At 49.6% G+C, this 16,235-nt stretch overlaps 8 protein-coding genes across 8 annotated transcripts; 5 read left to right on the top strand and 3 right to left on the bottom strand.

Annotated features, from left to right (window-relative positions):
* Positions 1-940: 940 nt before the first annotated feature.
* On the top strand, positions 941-2,134 carry CCOS01_15462 (uncharacterized protein; the record flags this gene model as incomplete). Its single annotated transcript, XM_060463601.1, has 4 exons — positions 941-982; positions 1,047-1,472; positions 1,649-1,984; positions 2,045-2,134. 4 exons carry the CDS (start codon positions 941-943, stop codon positions 2,132-2,134), a joined length of 894 nt encoding a protein of 297 aa, XP_060305745.1.
* A 689-nt stretch (positions 2,135-2,823) lies between these two features.
* On the bottom strand, positions 2,824-3,920 carry CCOS01_15461 (isoflavone reductase; the record flags this gene model as incomplete). The annotated part of the gene is made up of 4 exons (XM_060463600.1): positions 2,824-3,276; positions 3,356-3,478; positions 3,546-3,842; positions 3,891-3,920. 4 exons carry the CDS (start codon positions 3,918-3,920, stop codon positions 2,824-2,826), a joined length of 903 nt encoding a protein of 300 aa, XP_060305744.1.
* Positions 3,921-4,901: 981 nt separating this feature from the next.
* Positions 4,902-5,984, top strand: CCOS01_15460 (TOXD; the record flags this gene model as incomplete). Its single annotated transcript, XM_060463599.1, has 1 exon — positions 4,902-5,984. One exon carries the CDS (start codon positions 4,902-4,904, stop codon positions 5,982-5,984), a length of 1,083 nt encoding a protein of 360 aa, XP_060305743.1.
* Positions 5,985-6,260: 276 nt separating this feature from the next.
* Positions 6,261-7,706, bottom strand: CCOS01_15459 (uncharacterized protein; the record flags this gene model as incomplete). Its single annotated transcript, XM_060463598.1, has 3 exons — positions 6,261-6,748; positions 6,814-7,471; positions 7,509-7,706. 3 exons carry the CDS (start codon positions 7,704-7,706, stop codon positions 6,261-6,263), a joined length of 1,344 nt encoding a protein of 447 aa, XP_060305742.1.
* A 1,479-nt stretch (positions 7,707-9,185) lies between these two features.
* On the top strand, positions 9,186-10,817 carry CCOS01_15458 (uncharacterized protein; the record flags this gene model as incomplete). Its single annotated transcript, XM_060463597.1, has 7 exons — positions 9,186-9,215; positions 9,270-9,334; positions 9,413-10,019; positions 10,091-10,157; positions 10,224-10,491; positions 10,548-10,647; positions 10,713-10,817. 7 exons carry the CDS (start codon positions 9,186-9,188, stop codon positions 10,815-10,817), a joined length of 1,242 nt encoding a protein of 413 aa, XP_060305741.1.
* A 110-nt stretch (positions 10,818-10,927) lies between these two features.
* CCOS01_15457 (uncharacterized protein) lies at positions 10,928-11,545 on the top strand (the record flags this gene model as incomplete). Its single annotated transcript, XM_060463596.1, has 2 exons — positions 10,928-11,146; positions 11,216-11,545. Coding segments are annotated over 2 exons (549 nt in total), but the record flags the coding sequence as incomplete, so codon positions are not given.
* A 176-nt stretch (positions 11,546-11,721) lies between these two features.
* Positions 11,722-14,226, bottom strand: CCOS01_15456 (FAD dependent oxidoreductase; the record flags this gene model as incomplete). Its single annotated transcript, XM_060463595.1, has 1 exon — positions 11,722-14,226. The coding sequence occupies one exon, from the start codon at positions 14,224-14,226 to the stop codon at positions 11,722-11,724; it is 2,505 nt and encodes an 834-aa protein (XP_060305739.1).
* Positions 14,227-14,454: 228 nt separating this feature from the next.
* CCOS01_15455 (uncharacterized protein) lies at positions 14,455-15,017 on the top strand (the record flags this gene model as incomplete). Its single annotated transcript, XM_060463594.1, has 3 exons — positions 14,455-14,563; positions 14,652-14,677; positions 14,796-15,017. The coding sequence occupies 3 exons, from the start codon at positions 14,455-14,457 to the stop codon at positions 15,015-15,017; spliced, it is 357 nt and encodes a 118-aa protein (XP_060305738.1).
* Positions 15,018-16,235: the final 1,218 nt, after the last annotated feature.

The raw sequence follows: 16,235 nt of genomic DNA, 5'->3' as shown, positions 1-16,235 counted from the left end.
TGGGCACGAGGCGTGGACATGAATTACTTCGAACTGACAGCCTTGAACAGAGATTGAACATACATCGATATCTCCCACCAGGCGACCGACCAAAGGTTAATCTGATCAATGACTTAACAATAATTCCTTTCGTCCTTGTCATATTGAACGTTCCGTTTGAGAGAAATTCACAGAGACCTTGAACAAGATTGAAGAACTAGTGACCCTTTCGCCTTTTATCTGACATATCTGATTTGATCATTGCGTCTGTGGTGTTGAGGGCGTGATGCGGTTTGAATGCGATGTTTGTAAGGTAATTTGCAGGCGGCGAGGGACAGAGAAAATCAGATGGGTTGCACGTGGTCTTCTTTAATCAATCACAAGCACCAATACGTGTATGATACGTCGTTATGTGGTTGTCGCGCAAGTCAAGATTCCAGACGAGATAAACATCAGTCTGACTATCTGCGACTTGACCACTTGCAACGGCTTTGGCCGAAACCTAAGTCTTTGGTTCGACCGTAGAGAAGAGGCGCACACGTATCTAGCTAAGGTATGAGATCGACGGTGAAGTCTGGAATGCGAAGTAAGGCCCTAGCGTCCGCACTCCGGTGGCGATTACCAATCTTTAATTATCGGTGACGTTTTGTCGGGGCATCTCTAGTACCCGACTATCTGACAAATCCGAATTAAAACGTCACTCCAACTCGGCTCAATCCAGCGCCGATGGAACGAGGAAGCGGTTTAGTTGAGTCGCGGGATCTAGTGTTCGTCCGATCGAAGCCATGAAACCAGTTCAGTGGTTACCAGCCTTTTGAAGGGGTCGCAATGGAGACTCGGGAAGACTTATTATTCAAGCTGAAGATGATGATTTTGCGCCATCTCATTCAAGACTAAAACATTCTGATCCAGAGTTCCAGGTAATAGGCATCAACACCATCGAAGTCTCAAAATTTCAAAAATGACAAAGTTAATAGTTGTTTGTGGCGTGACCGGCAACCAGGTGGGCAACTTGAGATGTTCTTCTGTTTCTACGAGCGAGTTCTGACCATACTACGAGTACAAAGGGGCGCTCTGTCGCAGAGACATACCTCAAAGAAGTTGGATGGAGGGTTCGTGGAATCACTCGAGATGCAACCAAGCCAGCTAGCTTGGCGCTGGCTGCTAAAGGCGTCGAAATCGTTGAAGGCGACTTGGACGATGCAGAGTCTCTGAAAGCTGCTCTTCAAGGCGCCAATATTGTCTTCGGAAACACCGTATTTCCCTTTATGTTGGCACTGACCTCGAATCCGCAATTGAAACCAGGACAGTCTGTCCTTGAATGGGCCTACGAACTTGAGGTTCAGCAAGGAAAAAACTTGGTGGAGGCCGTTGCCAAGCTAGACTCGCTTCAACTATTCATCTGGTCAACACTCTCAGCAACTCGAAAATGGTCTGGTGGAAAATTCCAGAATGTCTACCACTTCGATTCCAAGGCTGCTGTGGTTGATCACGTACGGATCCATTTTCCTGATTTGTACAAAAAGACGTCCATGCTGCAATTAGGCCTCTTCATGACCAATTGGAAGTTTGGTCCCGTTAACATTCCATGGGTGAAGGTGCGTGCATTTGGATATGTGCGTGCTCTTTGATTTGGGTTCCTTAGCTGATAAGCAATTTTCGCCTTCAGCGGCGAGACGGCACGATGGTCCTCCGTATGCCAGGAGAACTCAAATATCCAATTCCACATGTTCTCGTTCATGAAACAGGAAAATACGTCAAGGCACTAGCTCAGGCTTCGCCAGGCACGCATTTGCTGGCTTACTCTGAGTTTCTGACTTGGCCAGACTATGTGAGCCTGTGGGGTAGGATGACCGGAGTCCCGGCAGTATTTGAATCCATTACCATGGATGATATGGATAAGCTTGCTCCGGGAGGCTTTGGCCTCGAAATTGGGGAGATGCACGCATACTCTATGGAGTTTGGGTACTGGGGAAATGATCCGTCGGTTATATACCCGGAGCAAGTAGGTGCACTATGGTTAAGATTCCCGAACGAGACGAAGCTAACTGTCATCATTATTCAGCTTGGCCTCAAGGGAGAGCTGACCACGATTGCGAATTACATCAAGGGAGAGGACTGGTCTGAACTGCTAGGCCGGCCTGCAATGGATTGACGTATCAAAACTAGAGGGCCTTTTCCCCTCGTAAACTAGAATTTCATGTTGCTCTAGACATCTTTAGATGAGGTTAGTCTCATTGTATAAGGTACTTGCACTAGGTTCCCGGTGACGTGGGTTTGCCGTCTGTGGGATGAAAAGAGGCTCGAGCCCGCCGTAGTAACTGGAGTTATCTTGTCTGAATTTCAAGAAGATGAGATACTCATGGCTATTGAAGCGTTATGAACGTAGGTCACAAAAGGGGTATCGTTGAAGACGTGATGCAAGCCGGCATCGGTTGATCGATGGGCCGATTGTCGCATCCCTCCAATTTGGCAGCCTGCTTCAGTCGAGCATAATTGCTTAGGGGGTTCTCTTCTGGAGCACTTCGGAAGCAGACTTAAGTTCGAATGTAAAGCATAACAAGGGGATTCTGCATCTGACGTTGATGATCAACTTTGTAGAGTAAAAAAGGTTATGGATTTCAGTTCCTGTTTTGCATTGGGTAGAACTGTACGGACCTAGCAACGCCGTCTCTTTTCAAGGCACCTGAGATGCACCGCGATTAAGAGACACAAATTTGAGGATTGAATTGATTGCTTGAAATAAAGTAGACAGCTACAAGGTAAATGGGCACTGTTTTATTCAACAGTAGATTTGAGAGCGACTGGGGTTACAGTGCAATTGTACCCCCTCTCAAATCAACATCACAGACTAAGCACAGACTTGACAGTCTCATCGATGCTCTCAGTCTTCAAACCTAAGCGGTCGTTCCAAATACCACCCTTGACGTGCGTATGGTCTTCAAGTCCGCCTTCCCCGAGCACCAACGCCATGATCACGGCCGCGCCACCTTCCATGATCTCCCCTTTTCCAAGTTTGGAGGATCCGTCTTCCCTGATCGCTTGTGAGCTGACTTCAACTGTTTTCCATTTCTCGCCAGTTATTTTCTCAAGAGAGGCAAGAACCTCGAGTTGAGTAGTTGTGAATGATTCGGTAAAGACAAGCTGATTCTTGGTCTCGTCGGAATGCTTGAGGACGGCAACGATAGCCCGCCCTATTTGTGCCGTGTTACTTGCTGTGAATCGAGTCTCGCCGCCATCTACCAGAGTGGCAGTCTTGGTAGCAAGATTGAAGCCTGTCATCCCGAGTTTTAATCCCTAGAGCAGTTCAACAATGTCATCAGTTAGACACCCTGAAAAGCCGCTGAAATCAATGAATACAGCTAGGAGGCCTTACCCAATCAAAGAAAGGCCCAGTAATGATGGCGGTCCAACTGAGAACATCCTCCTTGCTTGCGAGCCAGTCAAGGTGAGCCTTTTTTGGCTGGAAAAATGGGACGGCTGCAATAACTTCATCAGACTGTAGTTGATGTTAGTCAGGGGACGTGCATCTGGTGCTGCCTCGTCTGCACAGAGGAACCCCATACCGCAGAGTCGGATCCATATTCGCTGGGAATAAATCTCTTCACGCCTGCCTTTATGGCAGCCTCAACGATTTTCTGCTGCTCTCCAAGAGCCACAATCGGGAGCATGCTGACAACTGCATCTTGGCCAACAAGGATCTTGATCAGGGAATCCTCACTGTAGTCGGTTCTGACAACTTTAGCACCCGGGGGGAAGATTGCGGAAGATCCCTCGCGGCTTAGAATGGTCAAATCGAGGTCAGATTTGAGCAACTCAGGCAGAACAGCCGCGCCGATATTACCACTAGCCTGCACCCATACCTATCATCAGCGGCCGTGGCAGCGAGAGACATTGTTGTAGGAACTTACACCAACGAGAGTGACTTTTTTCAAAGACATTGCGTGAGGTTCAAAGTTGTTCAGGATGCAATAAAGATGCCGATGAAGAAGACAATGAGGATGGTTATAGTATACGGAGGTTTATGGATGGGAGTTGAGGCCAAGATATTTATCATCTTCAGCCGTATTGAAGACGAGCACCTCGCTGCACATACAAGCTTTGAGTGAGGTTCGGTACAAATGGCAAGGAATCAAAACACATGTAGCTTAACCTCCAAAACCGACTAGTCTTAATGGAATCTGCTATGGTGATCTGAAAATGGCCTTGACTTACAAATCCACCCTCCTGTCTACCGTGTTCCTCCAGTAAATCTCCAGGGGTCGACGAAGGTCTGTAGGGTTATGGGACTCCATGTACATTGATGACCGCAAACAGGAATGCTTGTAGTTGCCTATAGTCGGCTCATCTAGTGTCCGCTAGTATTCCACAAATGGAACGTGCTGGGTGCAGATGGGAGGGCAACCACTCGGCCGGGATGATTAGTAAACAACCAGTCTTTGAATATTTGTCTCGTCTTGAATCGGCTAATTCGTTTTTCCAGAGCCTCCTTTCTGAGAAAGCGGTCGCCCCAACGGAACAGATTACAATATACAAATGTTAGAGTATGAAGATGGCATAGGCCGTTGGATTGAGTCATCTCATGGACGGAGATCCAGTTCGTCCGAGAGAATTCCACGCGCGAAATTTGATGTCGCGAAGAAACTCAAAGAACGTAGGCGGACCTTACAAACCGGCCTTTCTTTTTTCAAAGCCTGCCCACGCGTGTTCCTAATCTACTCGGGTATTTCAAACTCCAAGGCTCTAGAGTTTTCATCAGTCTATTTGGTTATCTCTGCGTTCTGCCTTCCTTTCGAGTGTTCTTGTCCTCCATGCCTCAATCTCACGCTTTTCTGGACAACCGAACACCCCTATCAAGACAATAGAAATTGAAAAAAAGGTCCGACACTTATCTATCCACCGGATCTGTTCGACTCTTCAAAATGAAGGCTTTGGTGTCAAATCGTAGCACCCCCGCAAGAATCTTCAACCTTACCTCGGGAAAGTCCATCTTTAAGGGAGCCCACGTAACCGACGTACCAAAGCCTGTCATCACTGGCCAAGAGATACTGGTCAAGGTGCATTCTGTGGCTCTCAACCCGAGCGACTACAAGCATATTGACGTCATCTCCCCCAAGAACTGCATCGTTGGATGCGACTACGCAGGAGAGGTGATTGAAGTTGGCAAGTCCGCCGTAGAGTCATGGAAGGTGGGAGATCGTGTAGCGGGCGTTGTTCATGGCGGCTTGCATCACGACAGGGGCGCGTTCGCAGAATACCTCAAGGCCGAAGCAGATCTGGCGTGGAAGATTCCCCAAGGCATCTCGGACGAGGCTGCAGCAACCTACGGTGTCTCAGCCGTCACTGCCGTGTTGGCGATGAATGTGCATCTTGAACTTCCGTGGCCTGATGAGCCAAAGCAAAAGCTCGAAGCATCTACACCGCGACGGACCGTTTTCATCTACGCAGGTTCAACAAGCGTCGGCCTCTTTGCCATCCAGCTCGCCAAGTTAGCAGGCTGCACCGTGGTCACAACAGCGTCTCCACATTCTAATGATCTCGTCAAGAGCTATGGAGCCGACCACGTTTTCAACTACAGATCGGAGAATTGGGTACAGGAAGTCGTATCGGCTTTCCCAGACATCAGCCTGGCTCTGGACTGTATCTCAGAAAAGGGCACTGGTCCTCTGACGGCCAAAGTACTGCAGGCCAAGGGTGGCAAGGTTGTCACGCTGCTTGATCAAGGAGAGTCAAAGGTTCCAGGTGTCAAGTATGACATGATCATGCTTTATACGGTCTTTGGCAAAGAGTTTGCCTGGCTGCCGCCAATCGGACCCAAGTTCCCGGTCGATTTAGAACATCGACAGGCTCTCGCGCGGTTCTACGCAATACTTCCAAGGCTCACTGAGGTTTTAAGACCTCCCCCTATCAAACAGATTAGTGGTGGTATCGATATCTTGCTGGAGGAGTTAGACCAGTTGCGCAAGGGGAAGGTATCCGGGAAGAAGTTGGTCGTTAGGTTTTAGTGGAAGAATAAATTAATTAATCAGAGTGGCAATATTACCTAGAGCCGAGGGTGTGATTTACCAATGCATGCCAGGGTGTAGTGATGGAACTACCTTAGCTAGGTGATCAATGATGTATTGACCGGCATTCCACTCTGCCCCCTCACTCGATACGTTACGTTCACATCAGTCCTGGCTCCCTCCTGATATCCTAAGCTCCGAAGACTCTCGTTATTCATGTCAATCATAACCCGACTGATACAAGTTCTTGCAGAAATCTCGGCACCTCGTGTTCGATCAGTTCCCAGGACCAAGACGTGAAACAATCATGGGGAGCAGTAATCGATCAACATCGAAGTCTTCCCCAGTTGATTTCCCTCGCTTTCTCAAAGCCGGAGCCACAACAAGGCGGACTGGTTGATCTCGTCTCCCCGCCTCATCGTCTCCTTCCCATTCCATTTGCTCGGGATCAAAGATCATCGGTGTCTCGTAAGTGATCCAATCCACACGCGCAACTTGTCTATAGATTTCCTTATCGAGAGCTAGAGCCTCATGCAGAATCCTCTCAATCTCTAAACCCAACTCATCATTCTCAATGATGATGAGGGAAGCGACTGCATCCACTATACCGGATGCTGTATCTCGTACCGTGTTTTCAATGAACCGCCTGACTGCGGATTCTTTCTTCGCGTCGATGGTGTGCAGGATCATACTTGTCGTCTGTGTACTCCACATTTGGAAGCTCCGACAGGACTCGACGTCAAAACTGGCAATTGGACATCTCTCTTGGTTGCAATTCATTTCAGTAAAGTGTCTCAACGTGAGAATGGGACGGATTCTATACTCCTACCTTGTCTCATGTGGTTATTCAAGACTTGAATGGCCCCAGATAGTTCGGATCCTGTCCAAAGGTATCGACCGAATATCTCTGCGGTGAGAATTTCCCACAGATATGCTTGCATAACGCTCGAGCGTCTGTTTCCAGACTTTAGTAGGGCGTTTTGTACTGTTGTATCATGAACAACAGGGCCGAAGTAATGCAAGAATCTGGATCCTCTGGGTTCGTGGTCTGAATCCCGGGGTCTCATCTTGCCCTCAAAATGCCGGATCGCAAGGTCTCGAATATTGTATCGTAGTCTGGTGGCCAGTTCCACCAGGTGCCGATCTGTCACTTCATAAAGTCCTCCTTTTTGTGACATCTTCAGCCTGTTTAGCTCCTTGGCTGTCTGCTTCCAGCGTTTACGCATATCAGCGAGATCGGCATCTTTTCGCTGCAGCTCGACTTTCAAAGACTGTAGTGTGACCTCCTTCTCATCTAATCCATCCTTAATTCCTTCAAGTTCACTTCTTTTAGGGGTTGGCCTCTGATCCCATATGTGACCCAAGCTATTCAGGTCTAGTTCGGCCGAGGATTCCGATTGCCGAATTGAATTGGTATCAATTGTGGACTGCAGAAGTTCAATTTTTAGGTTAGCAAGATCCATCAGTTCCAAGCTTGTTACTTTCTTCTGTTCATTGTAATATAGAACAGCACGTAGTATTTACAGATCTTGATGACTTTCCGCTCCTCCATGTCAACGAAGGACTTCCGGCTGCCTCCGTGTCGAAGTAATTTTGCTCCTGAAAGTTGTCGTGGCGGGGAAGCTCCCTCTTTGAAGTCGATCGTTCACCATCTCGTGGCCATGTTCGACGAGCTTGCGGTCGGCTAGATGAGTTGTAGACATTCGAACTCTTTTCTGTCATGATGAAAAGGCTGGGACAAATATGTGAAAGGTCCCGTTGACTTGAGAATGGACTCAGCAGTGTTGAGAAAGAAGAAGATTGGGTATGATCTCGTCCTTGTAGCTTTTAAGAAGCATGGGTGTCAGTTTGTTTCGCCAAAGGTAATGGCAGCTAATGGGTCATGAAGGAGCTTCAGCTCGGCGCAAATTCGGATACGCTGGCTCTCCTTAAACCAACGGCGGAGGATCATCATTCTGCGGGGGCCAAACAAACCAAGTTAGCCCTGGAATTTTATTGGTAATCCCGGTCAGTTGGCTTGGTGAGCCTCGCCTACTAGTATGAACATTCTCAATTCTTTAGATGAAGTTGGTGTGGCACCCCTTGCGTGCATTACGAGGCAAAAACAGTTCGGTGGACGGCCGTTGGACCGAGCACAGTCACACAAAAAGCCTCCAAGTCCGAGTAGGCTTCCTCTTTCATTGTACTCTCGGCGTTCTGATTGATCAGTTACGAGTCGCCAAGCACCAAATGACCTGGCTGCAGGTCAGCTCCTATTCACCGAACTTTTTTTGTGGTGTGATGCAGCAGGCTCAACGGCGTCTAGGCTTGTCGTGTCAGCAAACGGCGCCGTTGATTCCGTCGCCTGACGAATTTGATCCTACAGCACGGGATGGAAGAAACTCGTTGAGTGTGCCAGGGTTTTCCATACTCAAGAATGCTGCATGAGACTGCGTCTCAAACCTCAGATCTGTGAAATTGACAACTTGAACGCAAGGGAGGTGTGCATCAGAAAATTTGCAGCTGAAGTTTGCCGGAACAGTCGTTTCCAGCCAGGTTAGAACTTTTTGAGGCGAACAGGAACTGTTATCGGTACAGACTCGTGCCGAAGCGCCGAGAAGGGGAAAATGCAGGGTTCATGACATGTCGATTCAGGTGAGAGTCTGTTCAAGAACCAACACGTACAGCCTGGCAGCCTTCTGCCTGCATCGGTGATGTTTCCAGGATCCAAACAACGCACAGCAATTGGAGAACACCGATCACTTCCAGCAGTAAAATGGGCGTAGCTACAGTACAATTGATATATGTAATTGTCCAAAACAGCATCTGCCAAAGAAACCTATGGGGAATCCAACTATCCAGATAAACCATGCCTTGAATTTCGATCATTTAGTAACAGCTTTCGCGGCGGAGCTAGTTTTGTTTCATTGTGGTACTTGTGGAAAAGATCAGGACGGTGGTCAGCCTGAAATGCAGGCGCCCGCCCCCAAAGAAAATCTTTAGCATAGCCTGCCTTGACAGACACATCTATCTTCTGAGCACTCGCCTGCAGGCCGCCAACATACGTTGAATATTCCTCTCTGTCGACCATAAAAGGCAGCAAAGTTTCCACAATGACCAGCCTCAAATGTAAATCATTGGACACCGATCTGCATCTAGGCCTTCTACTTACTACTCTTGACGTGCTCCATATAGTTCATCAACAAAGCATTATATCTAGTCATGCGACCCGCGCACAATATCCAAGTGCAGGTTAGTCTTCAACGCAATACTCCTTCCAACGAAACATAATCTCACAGTGGGCAGAGGAGGGTATCAAATGGTGAGGAAGATGATGACTTACTTGTCATTGGAATTGACTTTGGGACGACGTATGTAAACTTAGTCTCCCTTTCTCCTCAGAATTTGGACTTGAGAACATTCTTTTTAACGAAGTGATTCTTACTCAGTTACTCTGGGGTAGCTTGGGCTACGACTGAAGAATTCGAAAACGACCACATCAACATCATCACCACCTGGCCTGGTAAGGGTCCTGAAGAAGGCAAAGCCCCAACAGAGCTTTACTACGAAGACGAAACGATGATGTGGGGATATGATATACCTGATGATGCAGACCCAATCCGCTGGTTCAAACTACTCCTCCTCAAAGACGAAGATCTTGGCCCTGAACTTTGCGCATCTGAATTCATCTTGCGAGGCAAGAGAATGTTGAGAGACTCTGGGAAGACTGCCATTGCGCTTGTGGCGGATTTTCTGCGGGCACTCTTCAATCACACGATGTATACCATTACTAAGGCGAGAGGGAAAGAAGTCGTCGACGCCATGAGACTGCACATAGTCATCACAGTACCTGCCATCTGGAAGGGTTATGCGAGGCAGGCAATGGAGACAGCCGCGGAGCAGGCAGGAATTCTCTATTCACGGGCGGCAGGAGAAACTAAATTAACTCTGGCACCTGAGCCCGAAGCCGCGGCTTTGTCAACTTTGAGCGAGCCAGGCCGAAAGGTGGGCAAGAACGATGTGTACATCATTTGCGATGCTGGTGGTGGTACAGTGGTAAGTGTAAACTCTCCTCGATGTTTCGAATATTGGCCCCGTCTATGTTTGATATATCTGATTATCATTAGGATCTCATCAGCTACCAAATCGATCAGACCAAACCCATATCGATGCAAGAAGCAGTGGAAGGAACAGGTAACACCATTCATATAACTGAGATTGGTCGGCTTAGAATAAAAGCTGACAACGCCTACTTACTAGGTAGCCTTTGTGGTGGTATCTTCATTGACGAAGCCTTTGAGAGAGCATGCAAAGCTCGCTTGGGCTCAAGATGGAACCATCTGAGTGACACTGGGAAGAAGAGAATCATGAAAAATGAGTGGGAGGCACTCATCAAACCAACTTTCGTACCCAATCTTACCCATCGAGAATACATTGTTGAAATACCAGCCGAAGCTTTCAGCGAGTCCAATCTCAACGACTTCTGCAAGGAGCCAATCATCAAGAATGGAAGGATTCATTTCAAGGAGTAAGTAAATCAAACCTTGAATAACGTCTTTATCAATTAGCTGAGTGTAGAAATAGAACCCACATCCAAAGAGCCTTCATAGACTCTTTTGAAGGGATTGATGAGCTGGTTGCGAGGCAGATCAGAATGGCGACGAGGTCTGGCTTGACAATTACCGTAAGCCGAAAACAAGATATCAATCGTAAAATGTTTGAATCACTGACCTGTGCTTCCCTACGTAGGGAATCATTCTTGTCGGAGGATTAGGCGCCAGTCCATACCTGTATGACCATCTCAAGGAGCAGCATGGGATGAAAGTCCTGCAGTCGGGGGGTATACAGCCGTAAGTGACTATTCATTACTTCATATGTAGTATTTAAAGAGCGTACCAATCAAGGCTGATATCGTGCATAGAAGAACCGCAATCTGCAGAGGCGCAGTCCATAAGGGATTTCTTGATGGCTACCGAGCTGAAGATCAAACCCTTATTAAACGTCCTGATTACAGAACTAAGGTGCCTACTATCCAGGTGACCTCGACAGTATCAAGATCAAGCTACGGAGTTACTTACCGAGCGGAGTTTGATCGGGAGAAGCACCTTCAAGAAGACAAAGAGTACGATGTCTACTTGGGGGTCTGGAGAGCCAAGAATCAAATGCACTGGTACCTGAGAAAAGTAAATCTCCCGCATATATCACCCTGGCGGAACACCAAATTCACACTTTAAACTTCTTTATAGGGCGAAATTGTTTCTCAGAAGGAACCAGTACGATTCACCTATTATGAGATTTATAAAGAAGACGTCGGAGGTCATTTTTCTGTTGGCATCTGCGAATGCGATGCGGCGGAAGTGCCAGATCGGCGCACATTTCAGGTCAATGACTTTTGCTACATTGATTGCAAACTCGACGCTCCGTTTTCCAGTTTGCCTGACATCATGACTATTGATGGTACGATGGCTAAGAAGATGACTTATGTGGTAGAGATGATACCATCGGGGGCATCTGTGGAGTTTACTGTCTATATCGATGGTAGGAAACAGGGTAGTCACAACGCCTGCGTCAGATTTGAGTGATACCTGTCGTTTCCATAATGTAGAGTCCTCTGCTTAGATATTTCTCAGTTCCAGAAGCTTCGCATGTAAGATAGTCCTCATAATGCGCACACATTACTATTATTGAAAGTTCATTTGATTCATCATCATGCAAAGTAGTACCCGTAAAACGCCCCATACGCCTACCCATCAACTGATTACAACCTCGACTTCATAATGATCCGCTTTGGTGATGGGATGGCCGTCTGCTCACTCACTTGTGCCTTACAGAGCGGTTCCGTCGTCACAGTTGCCTCAATCCTCCTTCCAAAATACTCAATCTCCACGACGTCGCCCTCTTCCACACTGCTTGGCAGATACGTATAGGCAATGGGCTTCCCGATTGTGTAGCCAAACGCGGCATTCGTGACGTACCCGACTGCTTTCCCATCGAGTAACACGGGCTCCTTACCAAGAACAACGGAGCTCCCGTCATTGATTGTAAGACAACGGAGTTGCTTGTTGACCTTGATTTTTGCAAGGCGCTTGATGGCGTCATGACCGACGTACCCTTCCTTGCCGAAGTCGACGGCAAAATCAAGACCGGCTTCAAAGGGAGTGTGCTCGGTGGTCACATCGACACCGTACGTCCTAAATCCAGTTTCCAGGCGCAGGGCACTAAAGGCGCTGCGACCTGCGGCGATGACTCCATGGGGCTGACCAGCCTTCCAAAGAGTATCCCACAGACGCAGGCCGTTTTCTGCACTGGTGTAAATCTCCCAGCCGGGTTCACCAACAAACGATAGGCTCACGACAGTAACCGGGAGACCAGCAATGATGGCTGTCTTAACCTGCGAGTGAGGCATGTCTTTGAGGTTGTCTGAGCTGATACCAGTGATGATGTCGGCGGCGCGGGGTCCCCAGAGACCAATGCCACTCGTACCTCCGGTGGTTTCGCGGACATGAACGAACTGGGCCGGCGACGCCTTGACTTGGAGACGAGCCTCTCGTTCCAAGTAAGCAAGGTCAACGGGGCCATTGACTGCAAGCTGGAATGTGTCTTCGCGAAGCCTGGCAACAAAGATGTCGCTGAGAACACCACCTTCGTCATCAAGGAGAAGTGTAAAGGTGACATTACCCGGCGCTGTGTCGATATTGCTCGTGGTTAGCCGTTGAAGAAGCTTGGCTGATCCGGGTCCAGAAACTTCCAGCCGGCGGATTGGCGTGAGATCGTACATTGCAGCCGCTGTCCGTGTCTTCCAGGCTTCTGCGGCAGCAATGTCGGAGTAGTACCTCGCTGACCAGGTATCACGCTTCTTTGGCTTCCACTTGTCAGGCAGCTGGCTGACAAGCGCCGCGTTAGCTTCAAACCACTGCGGACGCTCCCATCCCCCTGCCTCGAGGAAGTAAGCGCCGAGTTCCTTCTGGCGGGAGTGAAACGGGCTGACGCGGAGGTTGCGCGGTGACTCGCGCGGCTGAAGAGGGTGCAAGATGTCATAAACTTCGACAAAATTCTGCGTAGAGACCTCCTTGACGTACTCGGGCGCGAGTTGAATTTGTTCAAAGCGAGAAATGTCGCACTCTCCGAGATCGACCTCGGACTTCCCGGTGGTCAGAAGCTGTGCTACCGCGCGAGCAACACCGGCGGAGTGTGTCACCCAGACTGCTTCTGCGACGAAGAACCCTTCCAAATTGGGCGCTCTACCGACGAGAGGACCACCGTCTGGAGTGAAAGACATGATGCCGTTGAAGCCGTATTCGATCTCCGTTTCGGCAAGGGCAGGGAGAAGTTTCTTAGTGAGTTCCCATGCAGGCTTGAAGTCATCTGGGGTAAAGTCTAGACGCGATGGCATGTTGTGCTCATCGACATGCTTGGGCGTCTCGCCAAGCGAGGCAGCGACCACGGGAAGAGGGCGGTGGCCGTAGTAGCCAATACCATACTGTTCACCATGTTCGCGGTAGTAAAGATCCCGGTCCTGGTGGCGAAGAATGGGTAGTTGAGCGCCGTTCACCTCAAGCTTCTTCCCCTTCTGCGCTGGCACGGGGGTCGTCTTTGCGTACTGGTGGCCGACGGGCAGCAGTGGGATCGGTAGATCGATCATGGCACCGACCTCAACGCCCCACAGGCCGGCACATGCGATGACGAGATCGGCGGGAATCGCACCGTTCTTCGTCTCGACGCCTGTGACTCGGCCCTGGCTCCGCGCGATGCCCGTGACCGGGGTGTGCTCAAGATAACGGACACCGGCTTGCCGAGTGCGCTCGATAAGCACTTGAACTGCGCGAGCAGCCAATGCAAGACCATCGGTTGGAATGTGCAGGCCGCCAAGAATCACGTCTGTGCTGATAAGGGGGTAAATCTTCTTGACCTCGTCGGCGGTGAGCAGATTGGCCTCGATGCCCCAGGAGGAGGCATAACCGTGTTTCCTCTTGAGTTCTTCGAGTCTCTCTGGTGTTTCTGCCACTTCAAGGCCGCCGACTTGGTTGAAGCATTCTATTGAGAGCAGCTTTTGTACCGTGTATTTTGCAAAGGAGCTCATAGTCTTGGAACCCGTGGTTTGGAACACAAGACCGGGGGCATGAGATGTTGAGCCACCCGGCATGGCCAATGGCCCCTGTTCGACCACTGTGATGTTGGTCCACCCCCGCGAGACCAGCTCATCAGCGATGTTGGTACCAACTATGCCGGCCCCGATAATGACGACGCGCTGTGAGGGATCCATGATGTATGTGTGTGTGTATGTGTGAATCCTTCTTGTCTGGTGACAAGGGAAAGGAGATGTAAATAATAATGATGTATTCCGGGTTTAGAAGAACTCTTCTGGTGATAACCCCTCAAGATGATAGCATCGTGTACAGTTGCAAGACGGCTTATAAGTCACCCATGCCCGTCTGCGATACCCCAATTCAGTCTAGCCTCATTGTCGGTGTGGAGAACCTGGAGAACAGACATGGAGCTTGCTATAGATAGCAGCACCGTAGATGTGGCCCGGAGAGCCCAAGACGGCGGTCACCTGATCGGTTTCTTGAAGCCGATGCCGCCCGCGTTGGCCGATGCGCGTGGCCCCCAAAGGAACCCAAACACACTTCACACCTTCATGATATTGATCCATCAACACCACGTTCGCAAAGGCTTATCGCCACATAGACTCACTTGCGCTTGATTCGGTCATGGTATGGTCACCTTTGCAACCAGAGGTAGATAGCGGGCGCAACCAGCCTGTTGCGCTTGCACTTGGAACTTGGCCTCTTGCCAACATTCACTATCGTTTTGCTATACCAAACCCCCTAGGGTTGGACGAGCGAGGCCGGCTCATACCAGCCGGGGGAGGGGTGCCTCGTGCGCTCTGCTCCGAACTCGGCCACTGCGCCGGTGCCCTTCAACCCCGGCCACCATAACCATCGGGTGTTTGGCCTTATCTGTGTCATCATGATCGTGATCTGTCTGATGCTCTTTATGGATCATCGCGAGGAAGATAACGTTTCGAAAGCTGGAAGGAAGATGAGTCTTTGATGCTCCATCTACTGTTGGGCATCAACCGGTTTACGACCAGGCTCCGACGTCAGACAGCACCCCTCCTCCTCCATCGCCTTCCATCATCATATGATACAACTTGTGATTGTTCGCGCATTCTCCTTCACCATAACTATTGTGCAATCGGTGTGACTTAGACGTGCAGCCGAGTCCGGATGCGCAGTCCAGCCCGTCTCAATCGCCTCTTTCACTGTGCTTCCAAAGTTGCCGATAACCACAATCTCTCTAGGCAAGGTGCCGTTCATCCAATTCCCGACTATTGAGATACCAGAGTCTGCTATAGGCAAGTGTCGGTGAGCGTCGGGCCAAACGGCCGCGGGGGATTCGTCCGAAAAGTCGATGGACTATTGTCATGATAGGACTCGATATTAGCATCGCATTGGTTCCCACCAAGTCGGGCTCTCGTCGAAACGAGCCAAAACACCACGGCACAACTTCCAGGGATCCCATCACCGCGTGACTGGGAGGGGTAGAAACTTTTCCTGTAGTCGTTGTGACCCCGAATTTCTTGTCGCCTTTATGTGGTTATCAGCAGCACCCGCCTCACGTTGAAAGTCACAACCCTTGTCGTTTGCCCACCGCACTTGGCGTTACGGATCGTGCGCTGGCAAGTTGGTCAACGGCAGTGGGATGTTTGGCTCACCAAGGCTGACTGACGTTCGGAGCGTCTTGCCCGCTTGAGTCATGCAATCGCAGCTCTGTTCTTATGCGATGTGGGGATAACAAATGAGCAGAACTACGTGTCCTAAAGTACCCTAGCGATTGTCAAGAGCGGATTATTCGAACTCAGAAGAAGATCATCATTCCCTCCTTTGGCGCTTCATTGCCAGCCTGGATGGCAAGTGCTTTGCACTGGGTTCAATCGCAGTGACCATGGAGTGAGAAGCGGCCCATGGCAGTCGGCATCCGGCTTCCACAAGACAGGGGGTACCGCCTCTCAGAAACGGTAAGGCTATGAATGCTACTGTGCGTCAAAAACGGTTTGGCTCAGGACCCTGATTCTTGGCATGTGTGGCAGAGGGAAAGCAAGGCGCTTGAGGGGGGGGTGAAGAAGAACAGCCGTTGGGAGAAGACGAACACCTCTGCGAGTCTCTATATTCTCCCTGCCGAATAATAATCCAGACGGGCGGCGGACTTATGCCTAACGGCAAAGTCAAATGAGCGAATGTGTGCCCTGTCATTCCCAACTGGACTCGT

Source organism: Colletotrichum costaricense (assembly GCF_030867565.1).
Source record: "Colletotrichum costaricense strain IMI 309622 chromosome Unknown Scaffold_24.1, whole genome shotgun sequence".
In the NCBI taxonomy this organism is placed as follows: domain Eukaryota; kingdom Fungi; phylum Ascomycota; class Sordariomycetes; order Glomerellales; family Glomerellaceae; genus Colletotrichum; species Colletotrichum costaricense.
The sequence above is the reverse complement of the archived record's forward strand: the minus strand, read 5'-3'. Positions and strand labels throughout refer to the sequence as shown.